Source organism: Ursus arctos, unplaced genomic scaffold (assembly GCF_023065955.2).
Source record: "Ursus arctos isolate Adak ecotype North America unplaced genomic scaffold, UrsArc2.0 scaffold_21, whole genome shotgun sequence".
NCBI lineage: Eukaryota > Metazoa > Chordata > Mammalia > Carnivora > Ursidae > Ursus > Ursus arctos.
The window spans coordinates 18,135,286-18,155,895 of record NW_026622886.1 but is presented as its reverse complement, the minus strand read 5'-3'; the positions used below and the strand labels follow the sequence as shown (position 1 = coordinate 18,155,895).

At 37.4% G+C, this 20,610-nt stretch overlaps 3 protein-coding genes across 7 annotated transcripts in view; 1 reads left to right on the top strand and 2 right to left on the bottom strand.

The window, feature by feature from the left end:
• Positions 1-20,610, top strand: part of SNRPF (small nuclear ribonucleoprotein polypeptide F) — a 39,341-nt gene that overhangs the window by 6,152 nt on the left and 12,579 nt on the right. For 4 of the 5 annotated variants that reach the window (XM_044384516.3, XM_057316303.1, XM_057316301.1 and 1 more), the window contains exon 4: positions 8,333-8,391. In XM_044384516.3, coding sequence (XP_044240451.1) covers positions 8,333-8,387 — 55 coding nt within the window. In that variant the 3' untranslated portion in view covers positions 8,388-8,391. Of the gene's footprint in view, positions 1-524; positions 1,522-8,332; positions 8,392-20,610 lie in introns of those variants that run through there. The other variant, XM_026499858.4, reaches the window with a different exon arrangement.
• Positions 1,425-7,854, bottom strand: LOC130544446 (coiled-coil domain-containing protein 38-like). Its single transcript, XM_057316300.1, has 3 exons — positions 6,130-7,854; positions 4,081-4,174; positions 1,425-1,791 (listed from the first exon to the last, which is right to left on the bottom strand). The coding sequence occupies exons 1-3, from the start codon at positions 6,372-6,374 to the stop codon at positions 1,678-1,680; spliced, it is 453 nt and encodes a 150-aa protein (XP_057172283.1). The 5' UTR covers positions 6,375-7,854; the 3' UTR covers positions 1,425-1,677.
• On the bottom strand, positions 10,384-16,129 carry LOC123001121 (coiled-coil domain-containing protein 38-like). Its single transcript, XM_057316145.1, has 4 exons — positions 16,122-16,129; positions 14,247-14,316; positions 12,753-12,904; positions 10,384-11,479 (listed from the first exon to the last, which is right to left on the bottom strand). The coding sequence occupies exons 1-4, from the start codon at positions 16,127-16,129 to the stop codon at positions 11,320-11,322; spliced, it is 390 nt and encodes a 129-aa protein (XP_057172128.1). The 3' UTR covers positions 10,384-11,319.

The window sequence follows — 20,610 nt, the reverse complement described above, 5'->3', positions numbered from 1 at the left end:
CAGAATTACTTTCTTTAAATCACTATTAATGTAGCATATTCTACGATTAGACTTAAAGAATTTTGAAACCTTTAAACTTGTCCAAGAAGATGGAAATTTTTTGGTTATTCATCCTTAAGACTTTTCTAGTGATGATAGTAAACTCTCTAGCTCCTAGCTGTAACCTTTTTCAGTGGTTTTAGTAAAGTTGCAAAAGCTTGGTTTGGAATTTTAGTTGGCTCTGGCTGCTATTAGGGATTTTTTGTTATGTTCATTTTCTTGAACTAGAGTCACACTTTCAAATTTCAATCATTCCTTTTGGAAGATCATAAAGATACTATTTTATAACATCCACTGGGTAAATAAGCCCTATGTGCTTTTTAACAAATAAATGGTAAAAACGTTTCTTAGAAAAAGAAAGAAATGATACATTGTAAATTTAGCATTCAGTATTTTTGTAATCAAAAATTTTCTAGCAATAGTAAATCAGATTTTAATGTGGTTTCCGGTTGGAACAACAAAATGGATTGTTTTTCTATTTACAGGTGTAATAATGTCCTTTATATCAGGGGTGTTGAAGAAGAAGAAGAAGATGGGGAAATGAGAGAATAGCATCTTTTGTGGGGAATTTTTTTTATATATATTTCTAGACAATAAACATTTTTTTTTCAACTTGACTCATGAACTATTCATATTCAGGTATTTAAATGTAGAGCTCAAATGTTGGAAGATTATTCAGAATTAATACTTTAAGAGCCACTCAGCTTCATTCAGTTTGGTTTTCTTTTGTAAGCTCAATACTCTTTTTTTCTACGGGGGAAAATTATATGCTTCATAAACATTTGTGAAGGTGAATTTCAGCCCTTTTCTTATAATTATATATTAACTGAGACCTTTTAAAAACAACTGTTTCTTTTAAAGTTATTTTTGAACTTTTGACATGTATAAAGTTAAATATTTTCTTAGAATTAATGTATACTGTTTTACTTAGTAGTCAACAAATTACATGTTAATTCTATGTCATTGTAAGCTGAGTAATGTACATGTTATAGCTAAAATTGAAACATCACCTGAAAATTAAAATGATCGTGGATATAGAGCACAATAGAAGTTGTGAACTGATATTTAGGCTAAAAGCGTATGGTTTGTTCACTTAAGAGAATTTAGTGTTCTGAACAGAACTCCTTAATGTGAATTAAAAACCAGTCTCACAGTTAAATTCTGAGGATATACTAGTAGTTTTCATTTATGTTTTAAACTCCTCAAAACCATTTAGACTTACACATTGTTAAAATGTATACTCCACAGTGATAAAATGTATACTGTGAACTGTGGACTGGTTGAAAACAAATTAGAACATTTAAAGTCCCATGTTGTCAGAGAATGCCATTATTGCACTTCAATGGTCATTCACCACATAGTTAAACCAATAAAGTAAACTTTGGATGTGTATCCCCAACTGGGACAACTCAAAGATGAAAATGTTTAGCTGTATGGAATTTTACTTAGTATATGATAATAAAAGACTTCAACAAAAGAAAATAACTCCCATTCCCAATCCTATAACCACTAGAATAAGTGTTGTCTTCCTCAAATTGGCTAGGTCAGCATATGGGACAGAATATTGCCATTAATGGAAACTAGAATCTACAAAATGTGCCTGAAACATTCTGGTAGTAAATGTCTTACTGCTCCTATTCAAGTTAAAAAATATTCATCCTCTAGTGATTTTGTTCTTGTATCCTTGACTAAAAGTAGTTCATGTCTGTTACCAGATGGAGGTTTTGAGCGATAGACAAGTCGTCTTCCCAGCTGAAACAAAAGAAAAATACTTAGTATTTTTAGCATAACTATTTTCTGTTGAATCATAAGTAAAATAATAACATTAACTTGATTTTTCCAAGGAATAACATGACTCAAAATAATAAATAATCACGGTTACAAAGGGATTTATAACCTAATGGGTGTCCAACATGCCAGGCAGAATTAAGTAACAAATAGAGCACCATAGCATGCAGGAGACAGAATAGTTAGGTTTTATGGGAAAGTGGGGAGATTTAGGTAGTCATCAGAAAGCCTACGTTTCAGATATGGTCGGCCTAGAAAAGCAGCATGTTTGAAGCCAACTTTTCATTTCTCAGTGCCATAGCAAGTTTCTCCTCCATTGGTTAGAAGAGATCACTTTCTTCTGCTGAACACCAGTTGACTGGCATTGAAAAATTCTGTTAGATAAAAACTTGAGAAAACCATGTACATCTTGTAATGTACTAGTGTAAAACACTAGTAATCTTGTTGGCTGTTAGATGTGTTCCCACCGGGAGAGGCTTAGGAAAAGCCCTTATTTGTACCTATTCATTCTCTGGGGCATATACTCAAGTATGTTATACTACTCATTATTTTTCTCTTTTCATCTTTTTTCCCCTCCTTTATGTATTTGGTTTTGCTTCTGTATCTGAATTTGTGTAAATGAAATGGATGAGAAAGTTATTCTGTTGAAAATGAGATTTGATGGAATATCTCCACTGCGTGTGTCTCAAAAGGGGCACTATCACTATGTGAGACTGTCCCCTGCATTGCAGAATTTGACATTCCTGGCCCATGGGAACTAACAATGGCAGTCCTCCCCATCATTTTATCAACAAAAATGTTCTTAGGGACTGGAATCCCTGAATTCCTTTCTTAATGTCAGATTTTTTTTTCTCTGTCCGTGATCTTTTGGTAACCTTTGTTTTTAATACTGAGAAAGTTGCCAGTGATGAAGTGCCTTGACTGAATAAGAACTTCTGTCAGAGGTCTTCGTACATTGTCAGCTGATCAAATGGGCATTATTTTTTTCATTTTTCTTCCCATTTTAGTTTTCACTGTCATTTTTAGTCTGCTAATTCAAATGCTAAAGCATTTATTGAGTATCCACTGTGTTCCAGGCACTGGGGACACAAAAGTCATAAAAACTCACTCATGGTCTAGAAGGAAAGATGGCTCTATTAAATATAATCATTTCAGTTTGGTGAGCTTAGTGAATAGTAGTATGTATACATGGAAGGGTGATGAATGGTTAATTCACCTTTGGGAGAAAGAAGACAAGTCAGGTCTTCATAGGAAGAGCTGAACTAGAGAAGTCAGACCCTTTTTAAGGTGAAATGCTTATGTAAATGAAATTAAGATAATCAGTACTTTTTGACGTACATATTAACAGTTACTATATTTCAGAAACCTTTTCAAGTACTTACCTCAAAATGCTGGTTGTGAGGCACACAATAAGCATTCACTGTAGGTTAGCTATTACTATGGTAAGAATCAATGTCCGTAGTAGCTTTGCAGGTAACCATGAAATTTGCTTCCCCAAGTATATTTCAGACCCTAACCCAGAGGAAGGAGAGTGGCATATGGAGAAACACAAGGCCCTCCATACCCAGTGGGAAGTCATGGACCACATGTACTCACTGACTGCCCAATCCCATACTTCTTATTGGATAGGTACTCTTGCAACATATAGAACATTGACTTCTGGTCCTGAACCTGCTGCTAAATCTGAAGCTACTCTGGGCAAAGCATTTTAACATCAACTATTAATCTCATTATTTTTTTACAAGGTGAGGATTTGAAGACCTTTCCAGTTAGATGCAGTTCTCTGGATTTGCTGTCTCCATTGTTGACTGAAAGTAGCAAGGCTCATGGCTATTATTTGTAAGAAAAAGAAGATATACATAAATACATAGAATATTTCCAGAAGGATGCAGATGAAACTTTAAGAGGTTGCATCCAGGGAGGGAAGCTAAGTATTACTTACTCTTCACTAAATACTCTTGCATCTTTTGAACTTTGAGCCGTACGTTTGTTATTACCTATTCAAAATTAAAGAAAAAATTATCTGGTTTCATGAACCTGGAGCTAAAGAAAAAAGAGGAGAGGGGAAAGGTTTCTTTTACTAAAAATGGGTCTGATGGAGAACTATAGACCCAGAAATTTGAATTATCCTCAAACTAACAAGGAATCAGAGACCAAAGCTGGATAAATTATATGAATTAGGTATTTTGTTTTTACACCACAGAAGCACTCACATATTGATGTAGCTGGACCTATTGGTAACAAAACACAAACCTTTCTCTTTGGTTGTGCTACTGCTCTTTCCAGAGCAGCTTTTAGCCTTTCCTCCTGATGTTTTTGTTTTTCTTTCATTTTCTCTTCACGTAACCTGTCAAAAAGGGAAAACATTCTTGTAACTATATATCACAGAAAGTAAAAAAAGACCTACATTATTTTTGGGTAATAAACTACCTAAATATTATATGATCTCCCTAAAAGTTAAATTAAAACAGTAATTCACGTTCACCCATCCTATGGCTTTTGAATATTCAGGTGAAATCTCAACAATAGATCCCATTTGTGTTAAAATGGGAGAAAACTGCTTATCACTATTTTGGAAGAATTAAAATCTACCCAGATCTTGGTCTAAAACAAGCACCTCAGCAAAGCCTTCTTGTCACTCCACTTACATTTTAGCACTTTGCAGTTAAGGTATACAAGGCCTCTTGAATTAACACCCAGGCCCCCCCTCCGCCGTTAGCCTTTTTACTAAAGTATAACATGCAGAAAAGTGCACAAACCACAGTGTGTATAGTTCAATGAGTTACCACAAAAGTGTATTTTTCCAGTTAACCTTTCTGAATGGTATCCTGAAATTAAGACCAAGAAATGCTATTTGTCGTGTTCTCTTTAGGGTTCTTGTGAGGATAAAATTAAATGAAATGACCTATGTAAACTGTCTAGGCCAATGCGTGGTGCAGAATTAACCCTCAATAAGTGATAGCTATTTTATGGACTTACACAGTTATAAGCGTAACACTTACTGAACATTTTTATGCAAAATTAGGTGTTATGTACCCAGGAAAAAACAAAATTCTCTTTTTGATAAGAAGGAGATAAGCAGTTGGAACTAGGTTTATACATCACTACTGAAAATAAGTTGTAATTACAATTCAGTAAAACTATATTTCTGACCGTAGAAAAGATGCAAGTGCTGTTAATGTAATAGGTCATAGGTCATCTTACGGAGGGAGTAATTTTTTTATAATTTAAAAAAACTTTTGCTTTATATTTAATGAAATCCCATCAGGATCACCTTAATGTATTCTGGATTTTGTTTTGATATGGGGGAAACAATATCCCCCATATACTAGTAAGCAATAACAAAATATCTGACATTAATGTCTAATATTACACTTACTATGTGCCAAGCACAAACCCTATGAGATAAATACCATTATTACTGCCATTTTACAGATAAACTGAGACTTATGAGAGGTTATGTGCCCTACCTAAGGTCACAGAGGTTACAAATGGCGGAACCTGTATTGAAGTCAAGCAGGTCAGCCATAGTGCTAGTCTGCCTCTTAACGTTTTTGTTATTGTTGTTATGACATGAAGAATATTCCACCTATAATCATTCTCTACATGTCACATTATACTGGGAATCGTGTATTTATAATCATTGCCTCAAAGGTAGTTATCCTTGTTTAACTCGGTAGGGAAGTTTGTAAATCAGTGCATTCTCCTGGAAAGGCAGGTAGGCAAGGATGTGGGTATGTCGGAGTGGGGAGGGAGTGCTGTTCAGGGATGATAATCCTCATGAAGTTGTCTTGAGAAATGAATGAGTTAATGTGTAGATGCTGTGTGTGTAAGTGTTGCCAGTTACGCACTAGGAAAAACCCTCATTGCAAGGCTCTGACTTTCAAACAGTTTCTTCATATATAGTCTTGCAGTGAAGGGCTCCTAATTCCATGCCTTGGGCCCTCCACTACAAGTGCAATTCCCCTTCCACAATATTCATTCTGAAAATCCATTTTTTTCAGGCTAAAGTGACCCTTTACCCATCTCAAACTAGATCAGTTGCCCCAGTGAACTCTTCCCTTCACAATGCTTATTACTTGGTAATGACACATTATTTCATAAGAATATTTGATGACTGTGTCTTCCACATTAAATCATAGCTCAGAGAAGGGCAGGTCTGGGTTTGGGTCTACTGCATCTTTATCACGATCCTTGCTATGTAATAGGGGCTTGCTCAGTGTTTGTGGAATCCCAGCAAAAACAGTTTCTCATCTCATTAAGTCATTCACTACACTTCTATAGTTAAGACATTGACTGTACTTTTGCCGCCGTTCTTTCTGTTTTATCCTCTCAATTGCCTCCACGTTTTCTTTGGGAATGGATTCAATGAGATCACTCAGTTCTACCAGGCGAGACTCTACTTTTACCAGCTTTTGAACTGGGTTGAGGCTGCCAACATCAGCATCTCCAATGCAGACTTTGTATACTTGATTAATTTTTTTACTAAGAGAGTCTATCAGTTTTTCCTGAGATTGAAGAGAAAAGGGGAGCAGAAAACATAACATCCCATCACTATTTTCTTGTTCATTCAATAAATGTAAAATTCCATTTTACTATATTATAATGAAAAGGCTCTTATATGCTACTATATATTTCTTTTTAAAAGAAAAACTTTAGGGGTGCCTGCGTGACTCAGTCGCTTAAGTGCCTGACTTCAGCTCAGGTAATGATCTCAGACTCCTGGGATTGAGCCTGCATGCTGCCGGTCGAGCTCCCTGCTCAGCAGAGTCTCGTCCCTCTCCTTCTCCCTTTGCCCCTTCCCCTGCTCATGCTCCCTCTCTCTCTCTCTCTCTAATAAATAATCTTTAAAATAAAAGAAAAACTTTAATATAACAGAACGGTAAGAAAATACAGTAGTGATATATCATAATTTATAGGCAGATTATTACTATAGTAACACCTTGGACTGTTTTCTTTTAAAAATATTGCAGTCTAGGTATAAAAAGCAATTTTAATATGACAATATCTTTTTGCTTGAGTGTTTTTGTGTATCTGATTCCCCGAGCATTCAAGTAGAGGCAATGTATGCATACATTTCAAATCCTTTTTTTTTTTTTTTTTGCCATTCCAATGCATTTCCTTGCAACACATCATGTGAGCTCCATTTTTTTAAGTGAGGGTGTTCTTTTTTGCACTTACTACTCTTCATTGCTGAAACTACAGTCATCCTGTATAAAAGCTATTTGCATACATGTCTTATTTCCCCTTCTAGATTGTAAGCACCTGGAGGGCAGGAGTTATTTCTTAAGTTTACACTTACATCTAAAGCAGCATCTTGCACATAACTATGCACTTAATAAATGTTTGCTGAATAAATGACTGAATGTATTTTCTCAGAGAAAAAAAAAAGTTACAAGCAAACAGATTGCCAGGCTGACCTACAAAGTCTTTTAGGGAGTTTAATTTTCACTCTTGCTATTGGAAGCCGTTGCAGTATTCTGGTCTAAGCAGAGGCTTAGGCCAAACCTTGCTGATCCCTGTACCTGGCCACTGCGCCGTCTTAACTGTTGGTAGATATGCTCGAGCTGGTAGGTAACGTGTTTCGGGACCAAATAACTCTCAGCCTCTTTCTCCACCATGAACCCGGCATTCGCAGTTAAGAGGATCTCAATAAACTGCTGGGCAAAGTAAATCGTTCTCCAGGTAGCATCCTGCCCCAATTCCTGCTTCTGCTCAGGAAGATGAGAACCATCATGAAGCCAAAGACAAATAACACGCAAGACAGATGTGGCTCCAGGAGCAACGGGAAACCCCTCCTGGAATCACAGACTCCTTACAGAGCCACCAACATTTAATTACAAGTCAAGATCTGTTACTAGTAGTTTACTTCCAACAGCTTGTCTCTCCCACCTCCTGGTTTAACCGCCTTTCCGATGATCCTGTTTACCACTAAGCACCCCTTTTTTTCTCTGACTTAACTGTATTTCCTGTTTATGTTAACAACATGCTCCTTTTTACACCTGAAACTGATACAACTTTGTTTATTGGAATTAAAATCCAAAACTTAAAAAACAAATGCTCCTTTTAGAAAACTGGGAAAAGTACAAAGTAATATTAAAGGAAGAAGTAAAAGAAAAAAGCGAAAGGCCTATTTGCCATAAAGTTCTTTTTTGCTCTCCCTTTCTACATAACATTTATATTTCCTATTTATATCAGTGTATTCCTTTTAGAAAACTTTAGAAATACAGAGGACTACGAAAGGGAAAATAAAAGTAACCCACCCATCAAGGAGAAGTATATATTGGGTATGTAGAAAAAATTTTGCTGCAGTGGGAGTCCTATTTTTAAAAATATTTTGTACCCTGGTTCCGAGAAAAAAGCAACTTTAATATGAGAACAGTTAGTAGTTGATGAAAATTTCTGAAGGAGAGCTCTTGAACTCTTAAGAATTTTAGAGGTGGATGGGCATTGGCCTTTCAGGATGTCTCTTTTCCAGAATGCCTTTTTTTTTTTTTTTTTGAAGGTCTCCTTGTGAAACAGGAAAGGAAAAGACAAGGAGAGATGTTTTCTTAAGATAATAAGGTAAGAACAGCATAAGAAATAGGATGAGGGAATGAGGTTAAGGAATAATAAATACTCATGTTTGAGAAAGAGATTGAGGGCCTGGCCCAACAGAGCAGAAGAGCAAAGGAAAAAGGGAGCTCATGGTACAGGCCTACTGATGACAGAGAAGTGAAGTGTCTGATCTCTGGAGCTGCCACCAGATGGCAGACCCAGCCCAGAGTCCCTCGGAGGAGGGGCTGCCTGGGAGGCTGCAAGGGATGGTAGAGTGGGCCAGAATTGTCGAAGACCAAAACTCGGATAAGTAAGGACTGGATGCCTTCCAGCAGTGAATGGGAAGTGTTCTGACCAGAGGGATGTTTAGGAGTAATTATATCAAAATTAGATATGGGAGCAGGAAATGTCTCAATGTTATTTAAAGTTTTTGTATTTCAAGGATTCTGTAATTCTAATCCATGTCACATTCTGCTGTGTGCTGACTGCAGATAACTCCCAATTGAATTAGATCAGCCCCCTGTTTGAAAGAATAAAACAAGAGACGAAGGCATCCTGCAGATTGCACTGTAGCTTACATTCCATTTCATGTTCAACGAAAACATAACTGCCACACAGAATAATGTGGATAAATCTCACAAACATAGTTTTGAGGAAAAGAAGGCAGATAAGCCAGACATATTACATGATTCCATTTATATAAAGTTCAAAACATGAAAGCTAACTGATGGTAAGAGAAGTCAGGATTGTGGTCACCTTTGAGAGATGGTAGAGACTGGAAAGGGGGCGTGAGGGAGGCTTCTGAGGGGATTATAATGGTTTATCCCCTAATCTGGGGTGGGGGCGGTTACATGGGTATATTCACTTTGAGGAAATTTCTTAAGAGATAATTTATAATTACCTTATAATTTGTGTGCTTTTCAATATTACATTGTACTTGAATTTTAAGTTTTATTTTAAAAGTAAAATATTGAGGGTGCCTGTGTGGCTCAATTAAGTGTCTGCTTTCGGCTGAGGTCATGATCCCAGAGTCCCAGGATCAGAGTCCCATATCTGGATCCTGGCTCAGCAAGGAGTCCACTTCTCCCTCTGACCCTTCGCCATCTCATGCTTTCTCTCTCTCTCTCTCTCAGATAAATAAAATCTTAAAAAAATAAAAGTAAAATATTGAATCAATAAAAAATGTTTTTAGGGATTAAGTAGTTAGGAGTGTGGAAGTTTAGAAATAATAAAATACTGATTTGATAGTTACAAATCCAAAGTAACTATGATGATTTGAAAATACCAAAATTAGATAAAACTGCTTACTCATAAAGGATTATGTTTTGTTCATTTTGGGATCTGAAAGAATGGGAGTGATTCTAAGAATACTTTTCCCCTGTCAATTTTCATGCTCTGTCCCCCCTTTTCCACACTAGCATTTCACATCTCTAGGAGACACTATGAATTATTAGGCCCATTTTCCCAGAGTGTGCAATACTTGAATGCCAAAATTATACTTGTGACCAAAATTATCTTTTAAAAAGTAATTTTCAGATCAATTCTACCTATTCTGTTTAGGGATCTGGTTGCCTCAAAATGTAAGAGTATTGAAAATGTTACTGTTTTTTATAGCCGTCCTAAACTTGGATGAAAGGTGTTTGGTTGGAGGAGGGTGAAATATCGCTGATATTCATCTGACATTTTTTATGTCAGTCAGCTTCAGAATTATTTAAAACAATTGAAGGGTGGAAGCACCCCAGATGTTCATCAACAGACAAATGGATAAACAGAATGTGGAATATAAAGGTACCTAAAAATAGGCGAATTCGTAGAGACAGAAGGTAGGATAAAAGTTATCAGAGGCCATGAAGAATGGAGAATTGTGTAATGGGTACAGAGTTTCTATTTGGGATGATGAAAAATTCTGTAAATAGATGGTGGTGATGGTTACACAATACTGCAAATATACTTTATGTCCCTTACTTGTACTTAGAATAGTTAAATGGTAAATTTTGTTACATATATTTTACCACACACACACACACACACAAAGGTTTAAAAAAAGCCAACATTAAAGAACTGAGGTGGTTGTCATCACACTTCCTGCTCTAGCAGTGCATGACCCCATTCCCTCCTAACTCAGGATACTTACTATACCACCCTAGGAGATGTGTGTGTGTAAAGGAGTCATAAATAAATTTGCTTTTGTAACCTTACACATCCTATGGTTAGAGAGGACACTCTTCTGAATGAGTTCCCCCAAATCTACCTCTGTTTGAAAATCACGTTCATAACCATAAATGTGTTATTAGCCCCACATATGAGATTTGAATTTTTATTTCATTTGAGATTTTTCACAAGGAAATCAATGCTAGCTGGAGTTTGTTGTGGGTCTAGAAACTAATCATTCATTCAACAAACATTTATTGAGCACCTACTTTATAGGGACACTTAACATATCTAACTAGGAAGGGTCATACGATCCCTGCCCTGGAGGGGTTTGCACCCAGCTGGGAGAGATGCGCAGGTAAACAGCACAGGGGCTCCAATAATAGATCTATAGATGCAAGAGAGGCCAAAAGCTATTAGAGGCTCAGTGCTGGGCAGATACTCCATTTGGTTTTGATTCAGTGCTTCCCCTGTTAATTATTTGGTCTTCAGATTGCTACCAAAATGATCATAGACAATGACCTACTTCATGTATATATACTCTGACTAAAAGAAGTATATCTGTAGGGGGAAAAAATCTCAGTATCAGACCTTGTAATAATTAGAGCAACATTTTAAGAGAACCCCAATGCCAATTTGAATGCCTTCTACTATGTATATTGACTATTGCATACTGACACGAGAATTCCAAGCTGGTTTTCTGCCTCTATAATCAACCCAGGATTTGTGGTGTGCTTTAATTCCCCATTCCAATACTTAGTGGACAGGGAATTCATATTATTATTAACATGAGCCAAAATAAAATTACCATAGGCAAAGAAGGATTACCTGCGTGTCTGATTTAAATTCTCCAAAACTAAATAGCCTGGACCTTAATTCCAGTTCTGCTGCTTTTTCCTCTTCTCTCACACAGTTAGCCTTAAGCATTTCCTTGTGCTCCAGAAGAAACTCTATGTTGCTGTTTCTATTGCAAAAGAAAAAAGAGACCCTTGTTTGTAATTTGTGGTTTAGAAATAAATCATCAGTCAGGAGTTTCAACACTTTCCATATCATGTGTCAACATCCTATGTCTAGCAAGCCAAATACAAGTTTATAGTTTAAGACATTGTCAAAGTACATGCAACTTTTCAGGTAAAATGAGAAGAGTAAATGCATAGATGCTGCTTTTAACTTCCACCAGGAAGCATTTTCTTCCTGTGGTTCCCCTGAAACCCCCAAATAACAGCAGAGGTGATGTGTCAGGAAGCCAAGTTGTGGTGCGATCTAGAGATAGATTATGTTCTGACATAGATCCCCTTGTCCTGCCCAACCATACTCACCTCGTCCCCAAAACTCATATTGTTGGGGTGGGGCACCATATGCTGTAAGGACTGGGAGAGCAGAGACAGGGATGAAAAGGATACATTAGTGGTAATGAGTGGCTGTGAGATCATGCTTTGTAGGGTCTTATTTGAGTAAGTTAATTTGTTCCAAAGTGTAGTTTGACCTACTGTTCGAAAAGATTGCCATCTTTTGGCCCAGAAAACTCCTCCTAAAAAGACTTTACACACTTTTATAATGGGTAGATAAACAGATCTATTCTCTGCAATTTGAAGCTATTTGCCTATAGCTTCCAAAATTACTTCCAATTACATAAAATTTTACAGAAGGAATTTCATGAGTCATCAAATACAGTCTCCTTCCCCTGACAGAAATCCCTTTTATGAGAGCCCCCCAAATCTACAGATGTATGTTATAAAATGCTATAATATTTAAGTCGCATAACTTTGCTGAGAGTGATGGCCAAGGAAAATGCATTGATTAGCATTATCATCCAAAGCCTGATTTGATTGGCCAGATGGTAGAGTGAAAACTGCACCAAACAAAACTTAATGAGTTGTGGGATCACTATGCTGTATACTGAAACTACTGTAACACAGTGTCAACTATACTTCAATTGAAAAAAAAATTAAGGCAGTACCTTTTAATTCTTTATAATCTTTCAAACTGACTTTTATTATTGCTAGCTAGGAAAATATTTTGACAAGTGAAAGGAAGTAGAGGCTAAAACTAAAGTCAGTCTACTCTGTGTAAATAGAACTTGTACATTTTACACCCTACAATGTAAATTACTATTAATAGAAATCCGACTCTAAATCCAGAGAGACCCTGAGGAAGGTTCACACAGGAATAAGTTGGATTCTGTCTCTGATTAGAGACTGCTTAATAGAAAAATCTGCTTGTTCTTAATAACTTACATTTTATCCTGTATAAGTTTTTCTCTCTTATTTACATCTTCAAGATTTTCATCTACGTCTTGGGAATATTGTACCAAAGTTAGGTTCTGCTCTTCCAGCTCTGTGAGGACTCGAAGTAACTCTTCTGGTTCTTTGAAATAAAGCTCTGGCTCCTAACCAATCAATAATAAATATAATTCACTTAAAAATATGCTACTTATGCACATATGACTTATCTAGAAAAATACAATGGGGAAAGGAATGCCATTCTGATTATGAGGGAGAGCTGGCCATTCTGATTATTTCCATGAGAACTGGCCTTCAGGAAGAGGACTTTCAGGGTGCTGGGGGAGATGAAAGTTATTATAGAAAGGAAAAAGGAAGGTAAGGAAAACAGAAAGAAGAAGGGATGGAGCTGAAGAGGAGACCAAGGCAGGAAAAAGGGAAAGATGGGTCTAGGGAAGGGTAGGAAAGGGAATAGAAGAAAGAAAAAGGAGGCTAAGTGAAGGTTATTTTCTCCCCCCATTTTATTTTATATTTTCCAAAAACTTAATAAATAAACATATTACTTTAAGTAATTTTAATTTTTAAAAAGATGACTTGGGTATTTGCACACCATGTTCATCATATTTACTTCATTGATGGATGAATGGATAAAGGAAATGTGGTATATCCATGCAATGGGATATTATTCAGCCTTAAAAAAGGAGACCCTGGCACATGCTGCCACATGGGTGAACCTGGAGGACATTAGGTTCTGTGAAATAAGCCAAGTTACAGAGAGAAATAACTGCATGATTCCACTTTTATGAGGTATCTAAAGTAATCAAACTCTTAGAAAGTAGAACCATGGTTGCTAGGGCTACAGGGAGGGAGAATAGGGGAATTCAGTGGGTACAGGTTTCTGTTTCGCAAGATGAAAAAGTTCTAGAGATCTGTTGCACAACAATGTGCATATAGTTAATACTATACTGTACATTTAAATTTAAAAATGGTTAGGACAATAAATTCTATGTTACGTTTTTACCACAATTTTAAAAAAAAGATCACTTGTATAAGATGTGTTATATGTAATAATGGATGGTGTTTTGAAGTGTTTTTTGTTCCTCGTGAATTTCTGTGATCGTAGTTAGGATGGGGTTAGCTCAAAGTCCGTCTTGTAAAATAAAGGGCTGTTTTGTTGAAGGTTGATTTATCTTACAGCACAGCTACACAGCATATCTCAAACTCCAGTAAAATGATAAGCAATCAGAAAATGGCTATTTTATTCTCTATAGGATGGCTGTAGAGAATATATATATATATCCTAAATTATTACCTTCTTATAAACATTTTTCATAAGATGATGACAAAGATGAACTATAGATGCAACTGGGAAACAGCGTCAAAATCATAGTTTCTTCTGGAAAGTTGTGGAATATTTGGAATAGGAAATTTTAATTTTAAAAGAAAAAAATGAGCACTTACACTTTTCACCAAACACAACATATAAATCAAAAAAGATAATCTGGTTACCAGATCATAGTCTGTATCATCATCTAAAAAGAATTCTAAGCTGTCTTCTGAACTGATACTCTCCGTGTGGCTGTAAAAGAAAGAAAATGTCTGATTTCTGAGCCATTTTCAGTCAAAAGATTTGCTTCATTTCAAAATTGTCTTTGGAAGTACAACATAGTCCTTTTCAATAGCCTTTTTAGCCTTTTAGGGAACTGCTGTTTTCAGGAATCAATGGATTCCACACATAGGCAAAAGAAAATCTGGTTCTGGACAGGGGTGACATATGCAAACGAGTGAGGCCACAAAGAAAGGCCAGACCATATGGTACCAATTATTTGAGGTGCATTTATACGAGATCTTTTTAAAGAAACACATGACAACCTACATTGCTGCATCTGTTTTGTTCCTTTTAATGCAGTCTTCTTGACAAACTAAACATGTGCTCTGGTGCTCAAAACAAAGCTTGTTCCCAGAGTAATACAGTATTTGTCTTCTGAACAGCAAATTTTACTGTTTAAAATATCTTCTGATCAGGCTGAGGAAGTGTTGGTTGGGGGAATGGGGGATGAGGTACACTCTTAAGTAATAATTATGTGGTTTGCATAGCAGCTCTGGAAAAATCCTTTAAGAAAGATAAATCGAAAATGATTGGAAAATTTAAAAGGCAGAGACTAGGGAGAGTAAGGTGCTGCTGGTGTGATCTAGGTAATTAACACGTTCAAGTAGAGGGTAGTGATGAAGGGAAGAGTGAGTAAATGGGTTGGGGAAGAGAGGAGAATCTAGAGATACATGAAAGAATGAAACCATGGGAACAAAGAGTGGAAAGAGCTAGTGGAGCCAAAAGAGAAGAGACAAAGATGACAAAGTAGTCCTAACAAGATGGAGAACGGTTTAAGGATGAGCTAAGAAAAAAAATTAATATTTGCTTTGTTTAAGTTTGAGGGAACAAAATACCTGTATGAGCTGCCCTTTAAGCCATGGGAAATAAGGTGTGGGAACATGGAGAAAGAGCCATAGATGTAAATGAATATTTAGGAAACATTCCCTGAGAAAGCATTTGATAACTACTGTTCACCCAGCTCTTCTCTTGATCCAGCGGTATCATTTTCTAATCAGTCTTCTACCTCTCTGAAATTCCTGTTAACCTTTTTGGTTTCCTTTTTGACGTAAGTGTCTGTGGTTCCTCAGCCTTCTTCTTCCCCTCTCATTGTACCCACTGTTTTGGGGTTATTTCATCCTCTTTTATGGATTCTATCACTGCTAGTATACTAATGGATCCCACATATCTGTCTCTTTCTCTTGAGCTCTAGACTTCAGTGTCCAACTTCCAACTGGACATCAATGTCTACTTGGTTGTCCTACAAGGAGCTAAAACTAAAACAATCCAAAATCACACTCCTTATCTTCCTCTTCAGGTCTGCTCCCCTTACAGTGTTCCCAGTATTATTGGATGCCAACACCATACACTCAGTTGCCACATAAATTTGGGAGTTATCTTTGACGAAATGTGTGAGTTATTTTTGACCACTCTCTTTTCCTTACACTTGCCCCAGTCTTTATGCAAGCCTTTCAGAGCCTATCAGTGCCACTTCCCTGAGGTGTCTCACAGCCTTTCCTCCTTTGTTCCCACTGTCACTCTGTGGTTGAGGCAGATAATGAACTGACTCCCCCATAACACAGTCTCTCCCCTGACTGTGACAACAGACTCCTAACTGGCCCCTCTTAACTCTAGATTTGTCTCCCTCCATTTCATTCTCTAAAATGGTCCCACATCCAGTTTTCTAAAATGTAAATCTGATTGAGTCTCTGTTACACTCTTACTTAAAACCCTCAGTGGCTCCCCAGGACCCTTGGGACAAAGCACAGACTCCTTAGGATGGCACCACTGCTTACCTGCTCATGATAAAATAACTATTCACCCCTTGAGCCTCTCACTTTCACCCTGTGGCCCAGCTATTTTGAGGAGGGGGTGGAGGATGGGCACAATGTGAAGAGGAGCCGGAGATAACAGGCTTCCAGCTATGGAATGCATAAGTCACAAGAATAAAAGGAAGATACTCAATGATATGATAGTGTTGCATGGTGACATATGGTAGCTACACTTGTGATGAGCACAGCATTGTATCACGATGTTGTACACCCAAAACTAATGTAACATCATATGTCCACTATACTCAAAAAAATAAAAAATAAAGTAACCAGAATAAACTTTAAAAACACACACACAAAAAGATATATACATCTATCAAAATAGCTGAAATTAAAAAAAATAATGAAAACTAAATGCTGATGAGAATGTAGAGAAACTGGATCCCTTGTTCATTGCTGGAGGGAATGTAAAATGGTGTAGCCACTCTGGGAAACAAATTGGCAATTTCTTTAAAAACTAAGCATGTACTTACCATCCAACTCAGCAACTGCACTCTAGGCATTTATTCCAGAGAAATGGAAATGAGGTGCTCACAAAAAGTTGCACAAATGTATTTATAGCAGTTTTATTCTTTATAGTCCCAAATTGGAAACAGTCTGGATGTTGTTCAATAGTGAATAGTTAATTTGTAGTGTGTCCATACCATATATAGTTGACTGTAAGAACGTGGGGGTTAGGGGTGCCAACCCCCCATGCTGTCAAAAATCTTCATGTAACTTTTGACTCCCCCATAACTTATCCACTAATAGCCTACTGTTGGCCTGAATCCTAACCAATAACTTAGTCAATTAACATATTTTATATGTTATATATATATTATATACTATATTCATACAGTAAAGTATGCTAGATAAAAGAAAATGCCAAGAAAATCCTAAGGAAGAGAAAATATATTTACAGTACTATGCTATGTTTATCAAAAAGAATTCCACATATAAGGGAAACTGCACAGTTCAAACACATGTGGTTAAATGGTTAACTGTAATACTACTCAACAAGAAAAAGGAGCCAACTATTGATAGACCCAACAGCTTAAATGAACCTTCAGAGAATTATGTTCCGTAAAACATCCAATCGCAAAAGGTTACGTACTGTATGATTCCATTTATGTAACATTCTCGAAATGACAAAAATCAAAGTGATAGAGAACAGATTAGTGGTTTCCAGGAATTAGGGGGAGGAGGAGAGAGGAAAGTGGATGAACTTGCAAAGGGGCAACATGAAGAATCCTCATGATGGTGTTCTGTATTTGATTGTATCTCGACTGTACCAATGCCGGTTTCTTGGTTGTGATATTGTACTACAGTTTGCAAGATGTTACCACTGGGGTAAACTGGCTAAAGGGTACATGGATCTCTCCGTATTATTTCTTGCAAATATATGTGAATCTACAACTATCTCAAAATTTTAAAAAATTAATTAAAAGCAAAATAAAACATTGACACTTAAATGCCACAGAAGCAGAGTGACCTCAGGGTCCCTGGAATTTAGAGTTCAGTGTCTGTGTTGACTTTTGTCATGTGTGATTGTCATGGATATTGTGGTGCTGGCCCAGATCCTCTCCTGGGGGCCAGTGTACCCATCCTGGACATCAATATATTTTCTTAAATAGCCAGGGTTGAGAACTAGCAATTTATGAAATAATGAGTATTAATCAATCAACAATCAAGTAAGGGACAAAACAAAAAAGCTTTATGGTCCTATTGCAGCAATTTTGAATGACATGGTAAAACTGCAAACACGGGGGTCAGCAGAGTAGCTTAATAAACGATTGGGCAGTGGCTCTGAGAGAGCCAGACCCAAGATGCAGAGGGCAGGCAGTTTCTGCAAGTAGCAGTGACAGGCACTCATCAAAGAATGCGCGGAGGCCTGTGGGAGCCCAGCCACCTCAGGAGCACCCGGAAGTGGCAACCACTACCTCCAGGATCTGTCAGGACAGTATGCATTTGTGGTATCAGGACAGTATGCATTTGTGGTATCTATGTTGAAGAAAGTCTAAAAGGGATATTTTCTGAAAAGCATTCACAGTTTCCAAGAGAGTTAGTCAAGTAGGTTCCGTACCTTGATAAGGATGATTTCTTATTCTCTAGGGTGAGAGTGGACCTGTGAGGTTTTCCTGTTCAAAATGTCCAGGTGAAGTCCATGTCGTTGGTGATGGTGGAGGTGAAAAGACATAACATGGAATTAGAAATGAGTCCTTGTTATTTGGTGCAAGATATTCATTTTTTTCTGCATAGATATGCCCGTTCTTTTTATTGTTATTAGAATGATAATCATAGAAAATGGAGTGAGCTCATTTATTCTACTGAAATTGGGTTCCAAGCCTAAGAATAAAATCAAAGGCGCTGGTTGGTGGGGGAGGGGGACGCAGAGCACGGTACATATTGTCAAAAACATGATATAACTATTGATAGTCCCAAATCAGGGGCATAAATTGTGAAATATAAATCATGGTGCTTTTTTTACCTAACCATATATATTTCATATATAATCACAGATTTTTAAAAATCAAGGCAAAAAATAAAAATGATGGACACTTCAATTGTTACGTCTTGTGGAGGGGATGACCTGTGCCAGGTTCTCTGCCCCTGACTTCTATGCCCCGCCCTGTCCATTCATCCACCTCTCCAAGTCTTGTAATCAGGTCAGAGAGAAAGAAATGGAACTCCTAGCTCCCGAGGATTATGGGTGATGAGGACACCACCGTTTGTTTGCCGGGTTAGCTCATAGGTCCTGGATTTCCAATCTGAGACAGGCACCTTCTCTGGTTTTACTTTTGTGAATGAAGTCCCAAAGCTCTGGTGTTACCTTGGTGATCTCTTTCCATGTAATAGTCATCTGAAAATGATATCTTCCTGGCATCCTCAGTATTGCCCTCTGTTTTGGTTGTATTTAATTTTAGAAATGAAAAACAAAAAGGGAGAGAAAGAGGGGGGAAAACACTTCTGAGAATGAGAGGTATATCTCATGGTGAAGGAAGAGTTACTGTGAAAACTTACAAGGACAGAAATGGAGGATGGGGACATTTTAACAAGCAAATGTATGATGCAGACGACAAGGGCTGGTCTCTGGAACAGGCAGAATGGAGGGGAACTGACCTACATGGCATGAGGATATCCCTATTTCCTGCATCAGTCGACAGCCTGATAACTTCTATAATCCCAGTGTCAGCCATTCATTCTTCTGGACTGAGGGACTCATTGCTTTCTGAGCATCCTCTAGTTAAAGGACAAGTCTAGGAGCACTGAATTTTCAGCTGCTAAATGCAGTTACTTTCTGGTTTCCTTTCTATATGTTTTCTCTCTTGTCGAACAGTGTATTGAGTTTAACCAAGTGCCATCACTGTGCTCAGTACTCTGTGTACATGATCTAATTTAATCACAGCACGGTGAGAGACACTGAGCAGGACAGCCATCACTGCTGTGCTGGTAAATGTTTAACCACCAGCTCTCTGGAAGAGTTCTCCCTGATTTGTAGCTTACTGGTTTCTATGGGGTAAATCCTTTTACCCCAGAGTCTCAGGATCAGCTCTCAGCTGAAGACTCTGCAGAGAACTGTCTGTGTAGCTCTCTCCTCTTCAGTACTCTGCTCTGGGAACTCCAGTCTCCCTCCACCCTTAGCTCTGTCTTCGCAATTCATGGGGCTTGCTGGCTCCTCCTCCCTCTGCTGCATCCTGGAAATGCTCCCCAGGCTCTATGCTGAGGCCATCATTTGGCTCGTCTCGTTTGGCTCTCCTCTCTCACGGATCACTCTGCTTCTCTCCTTGATGCCTGATGCCTGAAACTATTGCTGCTTATATTTTTCAGATTGTTTTAGGCAGGAGGGTAAGTCTGGTCCATGTTACCCCAATATTGCTGGAAGTGGTAGTTTTCCTCTTGGATTTATAATCCCATTTTGATCACTTATTCAATTCTTATATATAATAGATCTATTTTTGGTCCATTGAGCTGACTTCCTAATACCAATACCATGCAGTGTTAATTTCTGAGACTCTCTGATAGTATATAGTACTTTAAAAGATTAGTAATACCGGGGCGCCTGGGTGGCTCAGTGTCTTAGGCAACTGACTCTTGATTTTGGCTCATGTCATGATCTCAGGGTCCTGAGATGGAGCCCCACGTTGGGCTCCATGCTCAGCAAGGAGCCTACTTGGGATTCTTTCCCTATGCTCCTCCCCCTGTTTCTCCCCTGGCTTGTGCACACTCGCTCCCTCACTCTCTAAATAAATAAATAAATAAATAAATAAATAAATAAATAAATAAAATCTTTAAAAAAATAATATCAGAGATAGTGGGAATCCTTGTTCAGTTCTGCTTAAAATAGAAATTCTGACTGTTTAATAAATAACAAACATAAATATTGAAACAATATTTGAGAATTAAAGATATTTACTTAGTTGAAATTAAGAACATGTGACTCACTTGTTAGTATTGGGAGACTAACATTCATACT

Bases quoted from the DNA above. Each gene is read 5' to 3' on its own strand.
- LOC130544446 (XM_057316300.1), bottom strand. From the start codon at position 6,374: ATGTTATGTTTTCTGCTCCCCTTTTCTCTTCAATCTCAGGAAAAACTG. The intron at 4,175-6,129 runs GTACAGTCAATG...CCTTTTTGACAG, and splicing joins CAGAAAGAACGGCGGCAAAA to GTTACGTGAAGAGAAAATGA. The intron at 1,792-4,080 runs GTTTGTGTTTTG...CTTTTGTTTCAG, and splicing joins TAGCACAACCAAAGAGAAAG to CTGGGAAGACGACTTGTCTA.
- LOC123001121 (XM_057316145.1), bottom strand. The intron at 12,905-14,246 runs GTAACCAGATTA...TTGATTGGTTAG, and splicing joins ATGATACAGACTATGATCTG to GAGCCAGAGCTTTATTTCAA. The intron at 11,480-12,752 runs GTAAGTTATTAA...CTTTTGCAATAG, and splicing joins AAACTTATACAGGATAAAAT to AAACAGCAACATAGAGTTTC.